General features: G+C 43.2%; 1 protein-coding gene across 1 annotated transcript; it reads right to left on the bottom strand.

The window, feature by feature from the left end:
• Positions 1-10312: 10312 nt before the first annotated feature.
• On the bottom strand, positions 10313-11980 carry ppp1r3g (protein phosphatase 1 regulatory subunit 3G). The gene has a single exon (XM_011488638.2). The coding sequence runs from the start codon at positions 11882-11884 to the stop codon at positions 11084-11086; it is 801 nt and encodes a 266-aa protein (XP_011486940.1). The 5' UTR covers positions 11885-11980; the 3' UTR covers positions 10313-11083.
• Between the last annotated feature and the right edge of the window lie 7597 nt (positions 11981-19577).

The following is a 19577-nucleotide window of genomic DNA, read 5'->3' as shown; positions in this document are numbered from 1 at the left end:
TCAGGGTTGGTACACCTGTCCCACCTCTGTACAGGTAAGACGTCTGCCGTGCTTCAGGGTTGGTACACCTGTCTCACCTCTGTACAGGTAAGACGTCTGCCGGGCTTCAGGGTTGGTACACCTGTCTCACCTCTGTACAGGTAAGACGTCTGCCGTGCTTCAGGGTTGGTACACCTGTCTCACCTCTGTACAGGTAAGACGTCTGCCGGTCCTCAGGGTTTGTACACCTGTCTCACCTCTGTACAGGTAAGACGTCTGCCGTGCTTCAGGGTTTGTACACCTGTCTCACCTCTATACAGGTGAGTCGTCTGCCGTTCTTCAGGGTTGGTACACCTGTCCCACCTCTGTACAGGTGAAGATCCTGTTGGTTCCAAACTGCTTCCAAACACTTATTTTATGATGAAATGGTTACTTTCAACCATTCTAGCATTTTACAACTTTATATCTTCAGCATTTAATCCAAACTTCTTCGAGTTATTAAACAGTTTCGCTCAAGCAAACTTCAAGTCTGTCATCCATTCTAGAATGAAGCCACTGGGTTTATCATGTCCAGCAACCACCTGCAGCTCAAAGCATTCACACCTGCATCATAGCAGGTATTGCAATACATGTAGTTGGACATAGCTACACTCATTGTTAAAGGAAGTTGAGCTTGAACTGGGCACATTTTTCATAAAAAACATCAAATCTGTGTATATGATGTGTTTTTTGTCTATTTCAGGTTACATGGATGAACCTGTTGGAATATCTTTATAAAAAGGACATCAAAAATGGTTATAAATTTTAAATGATAGTGTAAATAAAACAGTGAACGAGTTCGCCTTTCAGGCAGCCAAAAACTCTGCAGTCCCCCCCCCCCCCCCCCCCCCCCCCAGGGCAGTAGTTAATTAACTCACCTGTTCAGCGTTCTATTTAAGTCCAGGTGTGCAGCCGTTCATTCTCTTTCTTACCGCAGCGCTGCATTCGTCGCCCCACCCTCCTCTCGGCTTCCACCTGTGGGCTCTGTTCGGGGTTTCTTACCCTAAAGTTTATGGAAATTATCTCATGGAATTGTACGGAGCCTTATGCCAATCAAAGTTTGTTAATGCCAACTCAGATGTAAATTAAGTATGTGAAATAAATGTATTCTACTGCAAGAGTTTTTGTCTGACTGAAAAGCCATCCTCATGTGTTCAGTAAAAAAGAGGCCCATAACTCCTGCAGCACCCACACAGACATCTCTGCACATGATGTTCTGAGCTTTGGTGTTAAACTGAAGAGCTTTAACAGCAAACCTGGCAGCTGCACTGCTGCTTTGTTTTCTGCACATCTGCATTTGACATGCAAGCCCCAGAGTGCTCTGCTGCTTCAGCGTTTCTGTCCCACTGAAATCCTTCAGGTGTCCACAGGACGCTCCCATGTTTACAGCTTTTCTCTGCAGGTTTGCAGAGGAATCAAACCATCTCCATTTGCTCCTGTGAAAAAAAACTTTCATGAACAAACACTAGAGTATGCCAGTAGCCAGGTCACATGACTGAGTCCAGGTGTATTTCTGGTTCACACCTGTACTGTTTGTGTGTGTCTGTTGGTGCTCAAGTGTCTTGAATGAAACTGTTGTAAAATTGCTGACCAGAGCTCAGAGGAGATGTGGAGGAGAGGGACAGAGGTTAGGAGGTGACTGACCTGCAGGTACCGACGGCTCCTATTTATAGAGCCATCTGTAGGTTGAAAGGTGAGCCCGGTGGCCCACACACACACACACACACACACAAAATGTTGCTCAATGCTGGGTTTCATCAGAGAAGCACGCACACACAGAGGCTTCTTCACTGAGTTCTGCACATGCTCAGTTCATCTGTTGCAATTCTGATGACCTTTGATATTTGTTTAGTCATTTTAGGGTTTGTAAATGGGCTCTTAATATGAAAAGGTTTTTTTGTAAACTCACTGTTGGGCAAAATTCAGACATTTGTAGGTCGTCTGTTAGAGGAATAGGATGATAGTTTGGATCGGTTCTGAAGTTCGATTTCTACAAACCTGAAAAAGATGAAGGTCAGGGTCGAGTCAACTATGGTGATTTGTTGTTTTTGATTTTTTATTAGTAATTAAAATCCCGCCAATATGTATATTTTTTTAAAGGCATAGTTCTCTGTTCTCCATCCAACAAATAATCCGAGACTCAAGCAGCACATGGACAGGAGTTGTTCTGTGGAGCCATTGGCTTAAGCCGCATTCACAGACATTATTCTAAGAAAGTCTTGAGTTGTGAACTGATCTTTTCAAAACTGGAACAACCCAAATTCAATTCAATCTTATCTACAAAGCCCAATATTGCAACAATAGTCGTTTCAATGGGCTTCATACCGGTAATCGTATAAGAACAGAAGTCATAGAATTCAAAAGGAAAAGGCTAAACCAAACTAAACAGTCTAGGCTAAACTGGGCATCCCTCCCCTTAGACCTTTCCTTCTTGCAGGAAAAGAAGAAACCTCAGGGACGTCCCCATGAAGGAGGGATCCTCCCCCAGGACGGACTGGGGATGTACCAGAACTCTTGGAGAAGAATGAGCTTATCAGTCAAATAGGGGACTCCATGGTGGTGCAGTGGTTAGCGCTCTTGCCTTACAGCCAGAATGTCTTGGTTCAGTTCCCAGCTGGGCCTTTCCTGTGAGGAGCTTGGATGTTCTCCTCATGCATGTGTGGGTTACTTTAATAGATTAACTACCCAAGTAAGTTCAGGGTAGATGCTAATCCACAATTATTAAAATATAAATTTAAGTACTTCACTTCTTAATTTTATTGGTTGATATATGTTATTGTGTTAATGAACCAATAAAACATTTGTTTCCTTTTCTAATAAAAACTCTTCTTCTTGGATTACTGTAATGTTGTGTGTTTTCTGTTTTTAATGTTAAAGCGCTTCGAGCTGCGCAACATGCATGAGAAGTGCTATTTTATAAATAAAGTTTGATGTCTAATTATCCTAAGTTTGATTAGTTACTGTATGAATGTATAACTGATGTTTATATTGCTGTTGTGTATTATTTCTACTTAATTGCTTGAAATAAACCATTTCAAATAAAAAAATCAAATAAAAAAATCTTTTTGTGTTTGTGTCCAGGAATGAACATAAGCCATCAGACGGCAGAAATGGCTGTGGTTTGAAGCGTCCATATCATGGTTTTCTTAAGCCTTTCAGAGTAAAAAATATCCTTGGATATGATCATATATTACCTTTGGCACACTAAAGAATTATTTTTTTGAAAAAGGCTGGTGCAGCGCAGGTTATTAGATGAATGCTCTGAAATGCGTGACTGGATCAAAACACCGCTATGGGGTTGTTTTTGTGAGGAATGAACATATAATACACTCAAAGCTCAAAGTTGACTTTGCATGAGATAGCATTTTCACCTCGCAATAAGAAGGCTGTGGTTCAAATCCCTGCTGGGTCTTTTCTCTAAATGATACTTGTAAAGCACTTTACAGTCACAGTCCCATTCACACACTGATGGCGGCTCCACTGCCAAACACTGGCTCCAACCATCCACCAGAGCCAAGGACACTTCAACGCATGGCTGGGCAAGGCAGGAATCAAACCTGCAAACTTCCGATCAGGGGTCGACCGCCCTACAGCTGCTCCACAGCTGCCCAACAGTTTGAATGTCCCCCTCATGCTTGCCTGGTTCCCTCTGGGCGCTCCAGCTTCCTGCTTATCGGTTTGCCTAGTGTTTCTAAACGGCCCTTGGTGTAAACGTGTGAGTGTGTGTCTCAGCAACAAACTGGTGACCCCTCACCCAACAGTAGCTGGGCGGGTTCCAGTGGCCCCATGACCCTTAAAGGGATCCACTGGGTTCAGAAAATAGATGAATGGATGGATGGATGGATGGATGTAAAAATGGAGGGAAGGGAAGTTTACATTAGCATCAAACATTTGTGCTAATTCATCATCAGTAAAGACATCAGGGGAAAAAATCCAACACTCAGCTGGAAATGTTTATTTAACTTTTTTTGTGCAGTTGTTCTGCTGCATATTGGAGTGAATGCAGACCAACTGGATGGGTTATAAGCTTCCTATAGTGAACTGTCCTGGCTCCAGCTCAAGATGTGTGGAACAAACTCACGTAAAAGTGTTGCTTTATGATTTTTAGAGTGCCTTGAGTGTTGCAAAAAGGTTGTTTTGTGTAGGTTCTTTATTGTTTCAAATGATTTTATTCACATTTTTGTGTGTAATTAGGGTTCTGTTGATGAAGACCTTCATTATTATATATGTATTTTATTTATTTTTGTTGATTTTTCATAAACCTTTTCAGTATCTTAAAAGATGTGTTGTAACCCTTGTGCTATCCTAGGCACTTTAACATTGGGAGTGGGGTCATCTAGACCCACTAGACAGTGCTCTGAACCTTTTTTCTTCAATGATTTGTGATCTTCACTGGTGTCCATGGATTACATGAAATCTTTCCACCTTTATCCACCTTTGTCATGGTAGGGAGAACACATCAATGGAAGGGTGGGGTCATCTTTTTTTTTTTTTTTTTTTTTAAACTTGTCCTGTCCAACAGCTTGGCAGACAGATGAGAGCTGAGGGCCTCTTGTGTTGGACATATTTTGCTTTAACAAGAGGGGTTATTAATCTTCAGACAAACCAAAGGTATGTCTGAATAAACCCCTTTTGTAATTGAGGCCAAACTTTATTAATTTCAATCATGTCTGAAAATCTTTGGTGTTGGACCGGACGGAAAAGGAAAGAGGGGAAGAAGAGAGAGGGACGCTAGAGAGAGGGGGGGTAGGGGGGTGATAATAGGAGGGGAAGGGGGATAAGACCATGAAGCAGCATACAGCAGCAAGTTTACTGGTTGTTAATCATTATGGTAAGGTTCAAATGCAGTACAAAAAGGGCGGGGCCCGACCACACACACACTCAAATGTTATAAACACACCTGCTAGCTGCAAAAAAGTCCACATGTCAACATGTAGACAAAACAGATAGTGTTCACACGCATACTTATGCCTTAAAACAGACTAGTGTGAAATATTTCAGTCATTCAGTCATGCAAACTGTTAGTGCAAAGGTGAGCTAACACCAGTGCTCAGGTGAGTGTTTATGTTCTTCTAAAATGGATGGTGGAACGTGAAAAGAAGGAGGGAGAGTGCCCAGCCATCCCCACCCCAAGACCCCCACCGCAGCAGCAGCGGCAGCCGGAATCCCCCCAACGCCACACGGGAACCGGCAGGGAACAACCGCCGCCCGGGCGACCAAGCCCACCACCCAGGCCAGGGCCAGCAGGGCCGCCGCAAGGCCCCCAGAGCCAGAGGCCAGGGAGGCACGGAGGGAAAGAGAGCGCCGCCCCAGCCCAACCAGGAGAGCAGCCCCCCCGCCGCGCCGGGAGAACCCAACGCGGGGCCCCACCGGAGAAGGACGCCCACAGCCCCAAACGAGCACCCCACCACCACCCAGGAGTTCCGGGCATCCCCCCGCCCCAACCCCAGGTACGAGCCAGGACCTCCCAAGGGATACCCGCTCCGCACTCCAGGCAGCCATCCGCCCGGCCCACGGTTGGTCCAGGGAGGAGCGAGGCAGGGGGCCCGCCGCCCCCGCCCAGGAGGGGGGAACCCCGGGGAAAAAAAAGAGGGCCCACAAGGGGTGTTGTAAATATGGCCCGACCAGGCTCGGCCACAGTTGGAAATTTGGCGGGGCCCAGCACTCAGGAGCAAGGGCCAGAACCCACCCCCCAGGGACCAGACACCCCCGGCTCAGATGTAATGTGAACCCCCCCACCGCGCGGAGAGAGCACCGCCGGGCCCAGGAAGCCGGCACCCCGGGGACACGGCCGCCGTTGCAAAGGGGCCCGTACCCCCCACCAGGGAAGAGGCAGGGGACAGATGGACCCAGGTCCCACCTTTCTTGCAAAATGTGTGTGCGTGTATGTGTGTTTGAGAGGGTGTGTGTGTGCATGTGTGTGTGTTTATGTTGGGATGTATATATTGAGGGGGGAGGGGTGTGTGTACTAAGGGGGGTGCAGTTAAAATTGGCGGGTAGGGCACTAAGGGGACATCTCCTGATTACTCACAGTGACGTCCCCTCATCCTCCCCACCAAGGGGCCCTAAATGTCTAAAGTGTGGTTAAAATTGGCGGGTAGGGTGCTAGGAGGACATCCGCTGCTTGCTGGCAGTGATGTCCAAGCACCCCCCCTACCAAGGGCCCTACATGTCTAAGGTGCAAATAAAACCGAAAGAGGGGGGGCCCACTCCATACGGCAACCTTAGGAGGGGGGCCACTGCCTAGTAATCCCCCCCCCAAGGCTCATCGCAGGCTAAGCCCCCCAGCCCCTCACCCTATTATGAGGTTATATGAGGAAGGGGGTAAGTTGGGGACAGCTGATAGACTGTCCCCCGGTGGTCAAACAGCTGTCCCAAGGGTGGGGTCATCTAAGATAGCACAAGGGTTAAAACATCCAAATGTTAAAGATAAAACTAAAATGCAATTGTACATAACCATGGAAACGCAAACTAAATAATACATATTTTTATTGAAATAGACACCAAGGACGTGCGCAGGATTTTAGAGGAACAGCGGCTCTAATTCAGGAAAAGGCAGCAAAACCTTTTTTTTTAGTCCTTGAAACAATGCGAAAATTAAGTAAAGTTTTAAAACAAACCACTAATAGATAAATACTCAGCTACTGTAGGTTAAAGTGACACAATTGTCATTTCTTTTTGTAAACAAATTATTGTCAACATGAGTTGATTCACTTTATCACAGACGTGGAAGACTTAAGGCTGTTTATGTTGGCACAATGTGTTGCAGGCATAATTAACATGAAACAGGTTTGATCCAGATTTCCTACGACATTTATCCCCAGACTGCTGAACATATTAATAATATTGAATGTTATCACACTGTTTCTGTGAGGATTCTGCTGTTTACTTCAGTTGTTCAGTAGAGATTTTGGTCGTGTTCTGTCCTCCAGGTTCATGTTATTCACCCACAGTTGTCTTCATTTCTGTTCATTGTTTAGTCAGTAGAAGTGTCTGCTTTTCAGTTCTACACTGTCAGTGGAAACATTTTTTTCTTGTATCTCTGACAGAAATGAATTCGTGTTTATACTGTATTTTTCTATACAGCCAAAAAGTCCTTTTATGGAGAGTTAGAAGAGCCCCATGTGGCTCTGGAGGCTGTGGTTGCAGTCCTCTGGTCTATTGTGTCCTGATGTTGAGTAATAGCAGATGGACTTCAGGTCCTCTTTCTATAAAACTGATGAAGCCACTTGGATGAGTTTAAAGAAAGAAGACTTTAGGTTCAGATGCAATAACTCAACTTCAAGACATCACCTGGATGAATGAGAGTCTTTGAATCTGAAGTCTAAATGATGTTATTAAAATGTAAACCTGAGCGTGTTCTGGTCTGTTGAAACATTGGAGTGAAGCTTATCTGTGCTGACAGCTAAACCTCTGGTCCAGATGTTGCTCTTTATGTCCAACCGCCCGTTCCCAAATCAGCTGCTCGTGCTTTCAACATTCCCAATTTAGTCTGTTTGGCTACTTTTATCTGCTTACAGAGTTTCATCTCAGTGTTGACAGAACAAACATTGGAGGTCAGATTTGTCAACAGGACGGCTTCCAGATTTCTGAACTTTGTCCGCAGCATAAGGAGGGATGTGGAGCTGCCTGACCACAAATGGAAAAAGTGCCGTGTTGACATGTTGAGCATGAGGCAAAACCTCCATCCCAACACTGCCATTGGTTCAGGCCAAAAGACCACCTTGTTGAGTCAGAGTCTCAGTCCTCTCCTGTGACAGCTGCAAACCACAGAAAAAAGCTGTGCGGACATTTATACTAGGACCTTCTTGTTGATACTTCAAATAAAGGTTATACTAGCTCATATGCTAATATTAACACTTTAGCAACATTCTACCAGTTTATTTCAAATGTTTTTCCCAGCAGAGCTCTCACTGTTCCATTGCTGTGTGTTGTGTTGTAAATCCACTCTGCTATCCCGTCATTCTGAGGTTTTATTTGGATTTTTAAATATGTCATTTTTGCCTTACTTTGGATTTTGGAAAAAAAATTTTGTGCATGACCCTGGACTGGATTTTCACGGATTCTCTGTTGCTCCCCATTCCCCACAACGCTGTCTCCTGTGTGCCTCTCCACACAAGAGGCTGTTTCCAGGAGGTGGAGTGCTCCCGCCTGAGTATTGTTCGTAGAACCTGACAAACAATAACTCTCTTGTGTTTCTGTTACAGACTCCCCTGTGCATCTGGCAGTATCATGGCTCCGTTACCACCTGAGCTTCAATAAACTGCATTTACCTTACCCTCACTGTGCTCCTCCTTGGGTTGTCCGATACCTCTGACATAATCATGGTTAAAAAACACAACTTTAGACCAGATAAGTTTTAATGAGCTCTATTTTTAAGACCCAGTTATATAAATGTCTAAATATAAGCCTTTTTAAATACTTTTTATTACCAAATTTTCTAATTTAAGGCTTTTAAGACTTTTAAAGACCCCACAGGAACGCTGTCTGTCAACAAATGATCAACGTCATTTACCGACACGCAGAACCCCCAATGGAATATCCTCTGAAACATACATCACTGCACATGTGTGTTTAACCACTCTGAGCGCACATTCTTACTGCCATCAGAGATCCATACTGCCGTCCCTGCTGTGCGCTGGATTCCTGGTGGAGGAAAACTCCGGCCTTCTGGAGCGGTTATTTTGACCTGAGCCGGCCCGAGTGTCTCCTCGATTGGGAGGAAGACAGAGACGCCACCGTCTGAACCAGCCGTCCTGCCGGGTCCGCGGTACCCGCCCGGAGGATCCAAGCCCACTATGGCAGCAGTCTCAGTCAGTCCAGGAGCATGTGCTTCTCCATGCCTGCCTAAAGAGCAGGGCCGCCGTTCGCTCAGCGGTGGTTAAGCCAGCCGCGCTTCAGAAATGTCATGCTCCCACCAATCACACAGTTTACCGCAGAGCCGGGAACACGACTGTCGCTGCTTTCACAATAAAACACCCGATCTGTTCTAATTATGTATTACTACAACAATAATATTAACACACAGGAAAAGCTATCTCTTCACAAAGATTTGTGCACTCTTACTATGTAGATTTTGAATTATTAGTACATAAACATAGTATTTTAGACTTTAGATTTATTAGAAGTAGTCCACTCTGAAGTTGAATAAAGTGACTTGATGCATAATTCCAGACCGTGACTGGTATATACTTGTTCTCCACGTCCTGCACTGTGACCTCGCAGAGATTTGTGTACTTTTACTTTGTAGTTTTTGAATGATTAAACATAGACATAGATAGCATTTTACACTGAAAATACTGTACAAGTTGTCAACTTTTAAGTTAATTTTGGTGCAGTAGCTGTTCCCACAACAGACTGGGGCATCCCCTTTATGGAGAGCACGGCAAAAGAGGGGCAGCAACGCTAATGTAAAAGGCGAATTGCGTTCGGAATGAACGCAGCATTGTAGAGCTAAAAAAGTACTTTTTTTTCCCCATTATGGTCTGTCCTGTAGAGCACATGGTTGTTTGCAGATTTTACGTTGTTGGTTTATTCATCACCATTTTCTCAAGACGGATTGGGCTTCATGCAACTGACTCACAGCTTTGAGGAATCGTTTGACCACCTCTGCTCAGTACAGTTTCCAGCAGATTTCACTTATGTCCCCCAGCTCACCACTATTGATTGAAAATGGCCCCCACTGTCATGCCCCACGCCTCATAAAAAAAGCTGTTTTAAATGGAATAAAGTGAACAATTTTCATTTATGTTGTTCTAAAAGCGACATCAGCCATTGTCTAACACTAATTTATATCTGATATTTTTATTAAAGAAAACCTTTTCTTTACAAGAACTTCATTTTTGTCTGGCATATCTGCACATTTGAACCTTTAAAACGTTTATGCTCTTTGCCTTTCAATGATCACTACATAAACTACATAATCAGACATTCAACCATTAATACAGTGGATGATAAACTCTGTCGTTACCCATAAGATGCTGAATGGTTAAGAATGAAGCCAGAAGTTATTAAGTTGTCCAGTTTACCCCTCAACCTCTATGACTCCACCCATGGCAAAAATCTGTGGTCAATAATACACAAATGAAGCTCTAAATACACAGAATCAGTTGATTCAACAAACATTTTTGACCCCAGACAGTTTATGGTCAACAATCAGACTTTTTCACCAGGGGTCAGGAACTTTGCCCAGAAAGAATCGAAGCCTCACAGGAGCTGAACGATCCACTCTCTAAGGTCAAACACACTCAGTTATGATTTTAGTGCACTAGAAATGGATAAAACATTCAAAACATGACGTCTTTAACTGTTTTTATTCAATTCAATTAAAATAAAAATCGTTCTGTAAATGTTCAGGTCACACGGAAAATGTCAGACATTCCCATGTCAACTGGAGAAAAGCACACGAAACAAAAGCACAGACGTGTTTCAGGTTAGAAAGATTTCATTTTTTATGTTTTCTAATTGACCCTGCAGTCGCTCTTTGGCTCAGAACATTCACTAAGGCCAGGGTTTCACTTTTTGCCATGTTTCAAAGGATGAAGAGGCTGATCTCCAGGACATTCAAAACACAGGAAAACACGTTCCTTTATCCATCATCAGCAGATGCAGACGTTCGATCCATGTCGGATCTGCAGCAGCTGAAAGTGACCAAAGAGCAACTCTAAAGGCAACAAAAACTCATGAATCTGACAGCATTCTCAGAACATCTGCCTCTTTGTTTGGGGGTTCTGATGATACCATGTGGATAAAAGAGGTGAGATGTGGAAGAAATTTATGCAATCGGTACAATTTTTTGGTAAACAAGTAAACTCAGAGCAGAAGTTGCAGCTTTTGTTGTTGTTTTCCTTGTAGCTTCGGTGTTTGTTGGTTCTACAGACTTAGTCGCACATTCCTGGTTTCCTATGATTCTTGCTGGCCACTGCAGTTACAGTTGTTCATGGTCTGCATTCCTGCCAGCAGGTGGCGCTACACGATTATAGGAACCAGAACCTGGGGCCAACAGGTCTGCTTCTGCTGTTCTGCAGAGGAAAGCGCCGATCATGACGCAGCGCTGACGCGCGCCTCAGGTGGCCTCGAACGCGGCGCTTGTGAAGGGCGCGTCGCCGCACGCGCTGCGGTACCGGAGCGTGTAGTTGCTGCCGTCATTATTGTCCCAGAACTCGCCGTCCTCCCCCCGCAGGTACACGGCGAAGTGCACCGCGGCACCGGACTCCAGAAAGGGGGGGGTGTAGACCGTGACGCAAAACCGTTGCCCCAACAGGTCCGGGTCCTCAGCGCACGCGGGTAGAGCCTGCGCGTCCACGTGTGACTGCCAGTCGTTGAAGGTGTACCTAAGCCCAACCTCTGACACGGTTCCGGGCGTAAGGACCCGAATCTGCGCGCGCACATCCAGCTGCGTGACCGCCACCTTCTCCAGACACACGCGCAGCGTCCGGACTCGGCGCTCTGCGTCCCGCAGCTCCGGGAAGCAGGGCACGAGGCGGTCCGGGTCCAGGAGGCTCTGGCTGAGCGCGTGCAGGTCTTGCTGCTGAAGCGGGAAGCTCTTGTGGCGGGACAGCACCTTGGACGGGATCTGTGGGTCCTCGTGCGCACTGAAGTGCTTCACGCGCGCCAGCGTCAGCCCCATGGAGTCTGCGAACGTTACGCGCTTTCGACCGCACTCGGAGTCCAGCAGCGCGCCGGTGCACGCGGGGAGCGAGCGGGCCCTTCTGCGGCACCGCATGAAGCTCTGCAGGCGCTGCGCGTCCACTGCGTCCTCCAGATCTTCATCGTCATTGTCTTCATCATTGTCCAGACCGTTCTCAGAGCGCAGCTCGGCCCACGGCGCGCCTGCACCCGCGTGCGGATGAAGAGGTGAGGACATGGGCGCACTGTGCCGCGAGGCCCCGGGGAGCAGCGGCTTGTATAGAGACCCCGCCCCCTCTGCGGTGACAGCAGAGCGCGTGCGGTGACCTCGAAGGGGTCATGAGCTCTCAACCCTCACCTGTTTGCTGGAGCGGGGCCTCATAACAACAAGCAAATGAACAGACAGACTTGATTATTTGTTGTTTGTTTACAAACAAACCACACCCACATACAACTAAACAACGAAGACCCCCCCCCCCATGATCTGATACATTTGTTTACAAACATTCATGCACGTGCATTTATGTAATGACAGTTCAACGTGAGTCTGTGCATCACAGAGCCACTTGTAAACAAACATTGGCGTCACTCTTATATCACCTTGACGTCATACAGGGACTGGCAGCAAATTCATCAACAAATACACAAACATCTGGACAGATCATCCTTCTGGTGTCTAAGTCATTCATATTCACAATAAACACATTAAATATATTACATTTCAGATGTGTGTAGCACAAATTAAATTTTATCCTTCAGTAAAAAAAAGAAAAAGCTTTTATAACTTTTTTAAATTTAAAATTAGTGATTGACTTTGTATGAAAAACTGATAATTGATGGAATATTAAAATATTCACACAAACATGCTCAGACAGGTGTGTTTTCTAAACTACATCTCAGAATTTCTTACCTTGCTGCAGTGATGGATGATGATCTTGTTTCTAGTAATCCTCTGCAGATCTGGTTTATATTCAGTTGTAGCCTCTCTGATTGGTTCCTTTACGTGAGTGTCGGTCAGAACGGGCCGATGCCTTGATTTCACGTGTTTCAAGGTAATAAACAGGGACTCACAGACATATGTTGAGGAGAACGTCGACAGCAGCTTGAGAGCAGCTTTTTTACACACGGGTATTTCTCTGTTCTCCAAAACGTAACAGGGCCTTCTTTCAAAGAGATTTCAGCTCAATCATCTCCGGTTCGCTCGCTGCCTCATCAGTGACAAGCGGGGATATCAGGCAGTCAGTCTCTGCATTAGAAGGGTCGATGAGAAAAAGGATCTGTGGTCGTTTCTGCTGCAGGTCCTCAAATCGCAAAGTAAAGTTTCCGTTGAGCAAGCAGCGTCACGTTCTACACTTTATTCATTCTGATTGCAGCTTTCTGCTGTGAGCTCCGCAGAGAAGGAAAGTGGGATGATGGCCGTTTTTAATGTGCACTTCGAAAAGCTTCAACTTTTTTTTTCTGCCATGAACAAATTTACTACTTCCAAAAGCTCATAATAATAATCTTGCCATTCTTCCAGAAACATCCTAACCCTTGTGCTATCGTAGGCACTTTAACATTGGGAGTTGAGTCATGTAGATCAGTGTTTTTCAACCTTTTTTGAGCCACGGCACACTTTAACCTTGACAAAAATCCTGCGGCAAGGAGAAACTCATAATCTGTATTGATCTACAGTCCCTCTGCAATCTCACATGCATTTTTGTGATAATTGTGGCAGAAAAAGCTGAAAGTTGCAGCTGTTTTTTCTAGAAGATGTTATAAAAGTTAAGTTAAAAGATTTAAAAACTGTTTTATGTGTATTCGTTGGGGTTTCAAGACGTCAAAGAAAGACTCATTGTGCGCAGAGACTCTGTCACTTTAATCCAATGCATCATGGGAGATGTAGTACAAACAGCCGCCGACCGCCAGACAGACTAGCGTCTCTGAGTTTCATTGTTTTGTTCACTTGTTCAATGGTCTGATACCGGATTCTGTGGAAAGCTACACCGCTAAAGACGAGCTTTAGCTGGCATTTTTGTTAGAACTGAGAGACTTTATGAGCAGAATCAGAACAAGGAAGTGAATACTTTAACCATTTCTGATTGGTCAGACTGATGACGTGTGATTAATCCTCCAAGAATGATTGGTGGAGACAGTTAAAGAGGCGGGACTTTTCAGAAAACAGCTGATGCTACGGCTAATTTCGGTACCGTCATACTTATCAAAATATCTTTAATAGAATCAAATGATCACAAAGAAAAAAGTATTTTATGATCTTTTATATTCCTAACTACTCAGTGTTTTATCTTTGGATGAACAAAGAGCTGATATCCTGGAGATGGTAAATTTTTTTGGATCAGTTAATGAGGGTAATTTCCCACGGCACACTTGACCATCTCCCACGGCACACTGGTTGAAAAACACTGGTCTAGACCTACTAGACAGAGCGCTAAACCTTTTTCCTTCAATGATTTGTGATTTTCACTGGTGTCCATGGATTACATGAAATCTTTCCACCTTTGTCATGGTAGGGAGAACACGTCAATGTAAGGGTGGGTCATCTAAGATAGAACAAGGGTTACTTAAGCCATTTTGACCATGAGGGTAGAGGGCTGCAAATCCTGCCCAAATCTCGCGGGATTGGGCGGTTTGAATTGTGCTGCGGCCGGGAGCGGGCGGCAAGAAAAAACCCCGCGGGATCAGTGCTGCCATGAATATCTCATGAATATATATTAGCGGACTACGTTAGGCTGTGCGGCTGTTGGATTTTTATGTACTGAAGCTCCGTGAAGGCAGCTGGTAGAGACGCCCAATGGCCTCTGTCATGTAACCTGATGTTGGGGGTGCGAGCTTCAGGCCGTCTGTCTGCACGCGCACACACGCACACTTTTAACCGAACAGGATTTGGGAAAATATATTTAATAATTAAGTTGCACATTACACAAAAGAGGAAAGCATGAAAAGATGAGGCTGGAAGAGGGACATGAATCTCTTTAATAATATCAATACAAATACGTGTTTTTTTCCTGCGGGACGGGAGACGATACAAATCAATGCATCTCTATTACTGTGCGGGACTAAATTCTATGAGTTTTCCGGGTGCGGGCGGGAGTGGACATACATATTGCGGGTGCGGGCGGGAGTGTAACACATGTGTTTTGCGGGAGCAGGCGGGATTGGTCAGAAAGTCAGCGGGCGCGGGCGGGAGCGGGATGAAGAAAATAGTCCCGCGCAGGGCTTTACATGAGGTTACCGGTCTGCACGCACATCAAATCTTTACCCATGTTTTCCGGCATTGGGCGTAACCCGCGCAAATGATTGGCGTCACTTATGTGTCGGGAGCAGAATCAAAACAAACACACAAGCTGCCAAGTTACTTTAATTATTATTTATTTTGAATACCCTCTGATGGATTTGAGAGTGGTTTAAAAGGGAAAAAACTATGAAATGAAGCACAGTATATAAAAAATATGATGAGACGCAAAGAGCCGCATGCTTATTGGCCGTGAGCCGCATGCGGCTCGAGAGCCGCGTGTTCGCCACCCCTGCTCTAGTTTGATTATCAAGAAAGCCTTTTTCTTTATTGCATCATATTCATTTAGTTATTGCAAACATTGACTTCTTTTTTGTAAAAGTCACATTGCAAAAACAATCATTGAATTTATGACATCAGATGCACTATTTAGAATGTATTAAGATAATCTTTATTCATCTCAAAAGGATAAATTTGTCATTTATCTTATGACAACTACCACCCTGATGAAATACTTAAATGATTATGAATCAAAAACTTTATAACGCACGCCGTGGAAGCCTTGAAAAGTCCGACGCGAAGCGAAGTGCATTAAAAAGTAAAAAACGCACACTTCGAAGGTCATTAACCCGCTTATACCATGGTCAGTTACAAAAGCAATACATACCACACCAGTTTTTAGTCCTTAATTCTTGTATTTTTTTCAGATTTGGATCTTTTTTCTCACAAAAAGCGGACTATGTGTTAAGTGATGCGCCGCATCACGTAACATGTAGTCCGCGTCGCACAGCACCACCGCTGCAGTCAAGATTCTGCGATATATACATGCTGATCGTCCCAATGGGTTGACTAAAGCATCAGTTCAGAGAGAAAGTTCATCTCTCACCGCTTGTTTTGTCCAGATGATGAAGCAAAAGGTTGTTTTAAAGAAGCCGGCGTAGTGATACAAAACATTTCAGCTAGGTGACCGGAACTTCTTTTTTCAACATGCGGTTATCAGGTTTTAATGCACACCAAGCAGCCAATCAAAATCGAGTATTCAACCAGACCATGGTATATGTAAGGGTTAATGGCTGACGAAGTGTGCGGTTATTACTTTTTAACACACACCGTGGAAGCCTGAACCGTCCGAGTAAAATAATAAACGCACAATTCGAAGGCCATTTACCCGCTTATACCATGGTCAGTTACAAAAGCAACACATATTAACCAGGTTTTAGTCCTTAATTCTTGTTTTTTTTCCGATTTGGATCTTTTTTCTCACAAAAAGCGGACTATGTGTTACGTGATGCACCGCATCACGTAACATGTAGTCCGTGTCGCACAGCACCACCTCTGCAGTCAAGATTCGGCGATATATATATGCTGATCGTCCAGATGGGTTAAATAAAGCATCAGTTCAGAGAGAAAGTTCATCTCTTACCGCTTGTTTTTGTCCAGATGATGAAGCAAAAGGTTGTTTTAAAGAAGCCGGCGTAGTGATACAAAACATGTAATGTGGTTCACACCCACAACAGTGCTGAGCTATACAAAATACAATGTAGCATGCTGATAGTATTACCAAATAATATTTTTTATTTTGGTGGACCACTGGTAGACATAATGGTAGAGTCTGTGAGACCTTATGAGGGGGAAAAAGCTCCTACTTAGCCGCTTAATCAATTTCCACCACATTTCAATCTTACTCAGCTGATTAAAAAAAAAAAAAAGGTTTTCAAGCTACACAATGAATAAATCCCTGTTATAATATGGAGACAGATCTTTGTCATTGTGAACCTCTTCTTTGTCTCTATGTGAACAGAACAGGATGCAGCTGCAGAAATGAAGACACTTCTTTTTTTCAAATTTATTTTTTATTGAAAAAGCACAGGATATATTGTACATTGTTTTAACATGTTACAATGTTCATGCTTTCTCAGTTTTTTAATTGAAAAACAAAAAAAACAAAAACAAAATAATAATAAATAAAAAAGGAACATGTGAGGAAGCACCTCCAACATTTACTATTTCCTAGGTATTTTTTTTGAGAGGGTGTAGTAAAAAACCTCATTATGCTTTTCCAACAGAATTCACGCCAAATTTTTGATCCTGTTGTGACCCATTGTTTCCGACATATTTGTTCCCAATCCTCCTCTGTGATAGTGAGCCGTCCTTCTCGCTCCCATCTTTCCTTCACATAGTACGTGTTCTCCCCCTTGTGCGACAAGATACTATTGTATAACTTTGAAATTATTTTCGTAGGGCATATTGCTTTTATTAACGTTTTAAAAGTTTTAAGAAACCTTGGGTCATCTGTGGATATTTTAATTTTTTGATTGAAATAGTGCCGGACCTGTAGATATCTGAAGAAGTCGTCAGAAATTAACCCGTGTTTTTTTTTTAGGGTATCAAATGTTTGAAATGCTCCCTTATGAACAAATGAGTTGAAATCAGTTAGCCCTTTGGCAATCCATAACTTAAATCTACCATCATATTTGTTGGGGGTGAACTCTGAGTCGTACGCACACCATCTGAGAATTTCTGAGTCTTCCATCAAGTTGCATTTTTTAACTGTGTCATTCCAGGTTTTAATCATCATATTCAGTAAGGGGTCATCCTGTAAAGGAAGTTCCCCCTGTAACTTGATATCTGCTAATAAAGCTTTTAATGGCATTTTTTCAAAAGTTTTCAGCTCTAGATCTTTCCATCCTGCCGAGTAAACTGGAGAGCACATGCAGATAAGAGGCCTCAGCTGGGCAGCACAGAAATAGTCTTGTAGACAAGGAAGATTTCTGCCACCCTGATCTGTTTTTAATTGTAAGGTTTTATATTTAATTCTGGGTTTTTTCCCTCTCCATATGTATCTTGATAACATCTTATCCCATTCTACAAACTGCTTTTGGGGTATGGGAAATGGTAAACATTGAAATAAATATAACATTCGTGGTAATACATTCATTCTTATTGAGTCAATCCGTGAGTGAAGGTCTAAAAATGGTATTGCATTCCACCATTGTAGATCTGACTGTAGTTTAGTGTTAAGTGGTCCATAGTTCATTTCAAACATCTTTGTAAAATCTTTGTGCAAAGCAATGCCTAAATATTTAATTGAGTCTGCCTGCCATTCCCATTTGTACTCATCTTTAACATTTTGAGGAGGGCTGTAGTTTAAATTTAAAACCTGTGTCTTGTTTACATTAATTTTATATCCTGACAGAGTGCCAAAATCTTTAAGGGAGTCCATAATTATTGGTAGAGTTTTTGTAGGTTGAGATATAGTTGATAGTAGATCATCTGCGAATAAGGAAAGCTTTTGTTCCTTTCCTGAAACTTTTACTCCTTTAATGTCTGCTCTTTGCCTGATCCACTGCCCAAGAGGTTCAATGTATAATGCAAATAAAAGGGCAGACATGTTACATCCCTGCCGAGTTCCTCTTTCTAAGGTTATCGTCTCAGTGAGGTCCCCATTGATTTTAATCCTGGCTGTTGGTTTGTTATATAACCCTGAAATTGTCTCAATGATTGATTTGCCGAGTACTTTATATAAAAAGGTCCACCTCACCGAGTCAAATGCCTTCTCGGCATCCAGGCTGATCACTAGAGTCTCCTGTTTTTGTTGAACAACTTGATGAATTATGTTTAGTACTTTCCTGATGCTGTCCTGTGTCTGTCTCTGTTTAATGAATCCTGTCTGGTCCTTATGTATCAGCATTGGGAGAATTGTTTCCAATCTCCGTGATATTATAGAAGTGAATAGTTTGTAGTCGATGTTTAAAACACTAACTGGTCGGTGGTTAGCACAATCCAGTCTGTCCTTTCCCTCTTTGGGGATTATTGAGATTATTGCTCCGTTCCAAGACAATGGAGTCGTTTTTTTCTCCATCACCCAGTTAAATGTTTTTAATAAGGTTGGAATTAGATGAGTTTCCATCGTTTTATATCATTCTGGACTAAACCCATCTGCTCCTGCCATTTTTCCGCTTTTTAGTTTTCTGATTGCAAATTGAATTTCTTCTTTGGTAATTGCTGTAAGCAATTTTTCATTTTGCTCAACTGTTAGAGTTGGCAAATCTAAATGTTTTAAAAATGCATCTATTTGGTCACTATTATTTAGGTTTGTTTCTGAGTAGAGATTTTTATAGTATTCATGAAAACACTGTTGAATTTTCTCCTGGTCCGTTTCAATTTTTTTACTTGAAGGATTTTTTATTTTATAAATTGCTCTCTCTGCTTGTTGTTTTCTCAGTTTATAAGATAGAAGTTTCAAAGATTTGCTGCCTACTTCATAATATTTTTGTTTCATTAAAACAAGTTTTTTCTGTACCGCCAGTGTATTGATGTCGTCAATTTCTTTCTTTAATTTTATAATTTCAGTCTTATTTTTGGTCTTTACACTTTGGAAATGCTCCTGTTGAAGTTTTAACAGTTTTTCTTCTAAGCTCTTCAGTTTCTGTTGACTAGCTTTTTTCTGGTAGGATGAGATGCTAATTATTTTCCCTCTCAGAACTGCTTTTAGAGCATCCCAGAGAGTTCCTGGTGAGACCTCACCATTATCATTATGTATTAAGTATTCTTTAATTTCATAGCTTAATTTATCTTTGATATTTGGGTAATTTAAGATGTTATTGTTTAATCTCCAAACAGTGGCTCTTTTCTGTCCAGCCAAGTAGAGACTTACTGTAACTGGATTATGGTCAGAAATTGCACAAATTCCAATATC

The sequence above is a fragment of the Oryzias latipes genome, chromosome 20, assembly GCF_002234675.1.
Source record: "Oryzias latipes chromosome 20, ASM223467v1".
Taxonomy (NCBI): domain Eukaryota; kingdom Metazoa; phylum Chordata; class Actinopteri; order Beloniformes; family Adrianichthyidae; genus Oryzias; species Oryzias latipes.
This window is presented reverse-complemented; position numbering and strand designations above follow the sequence as displayed.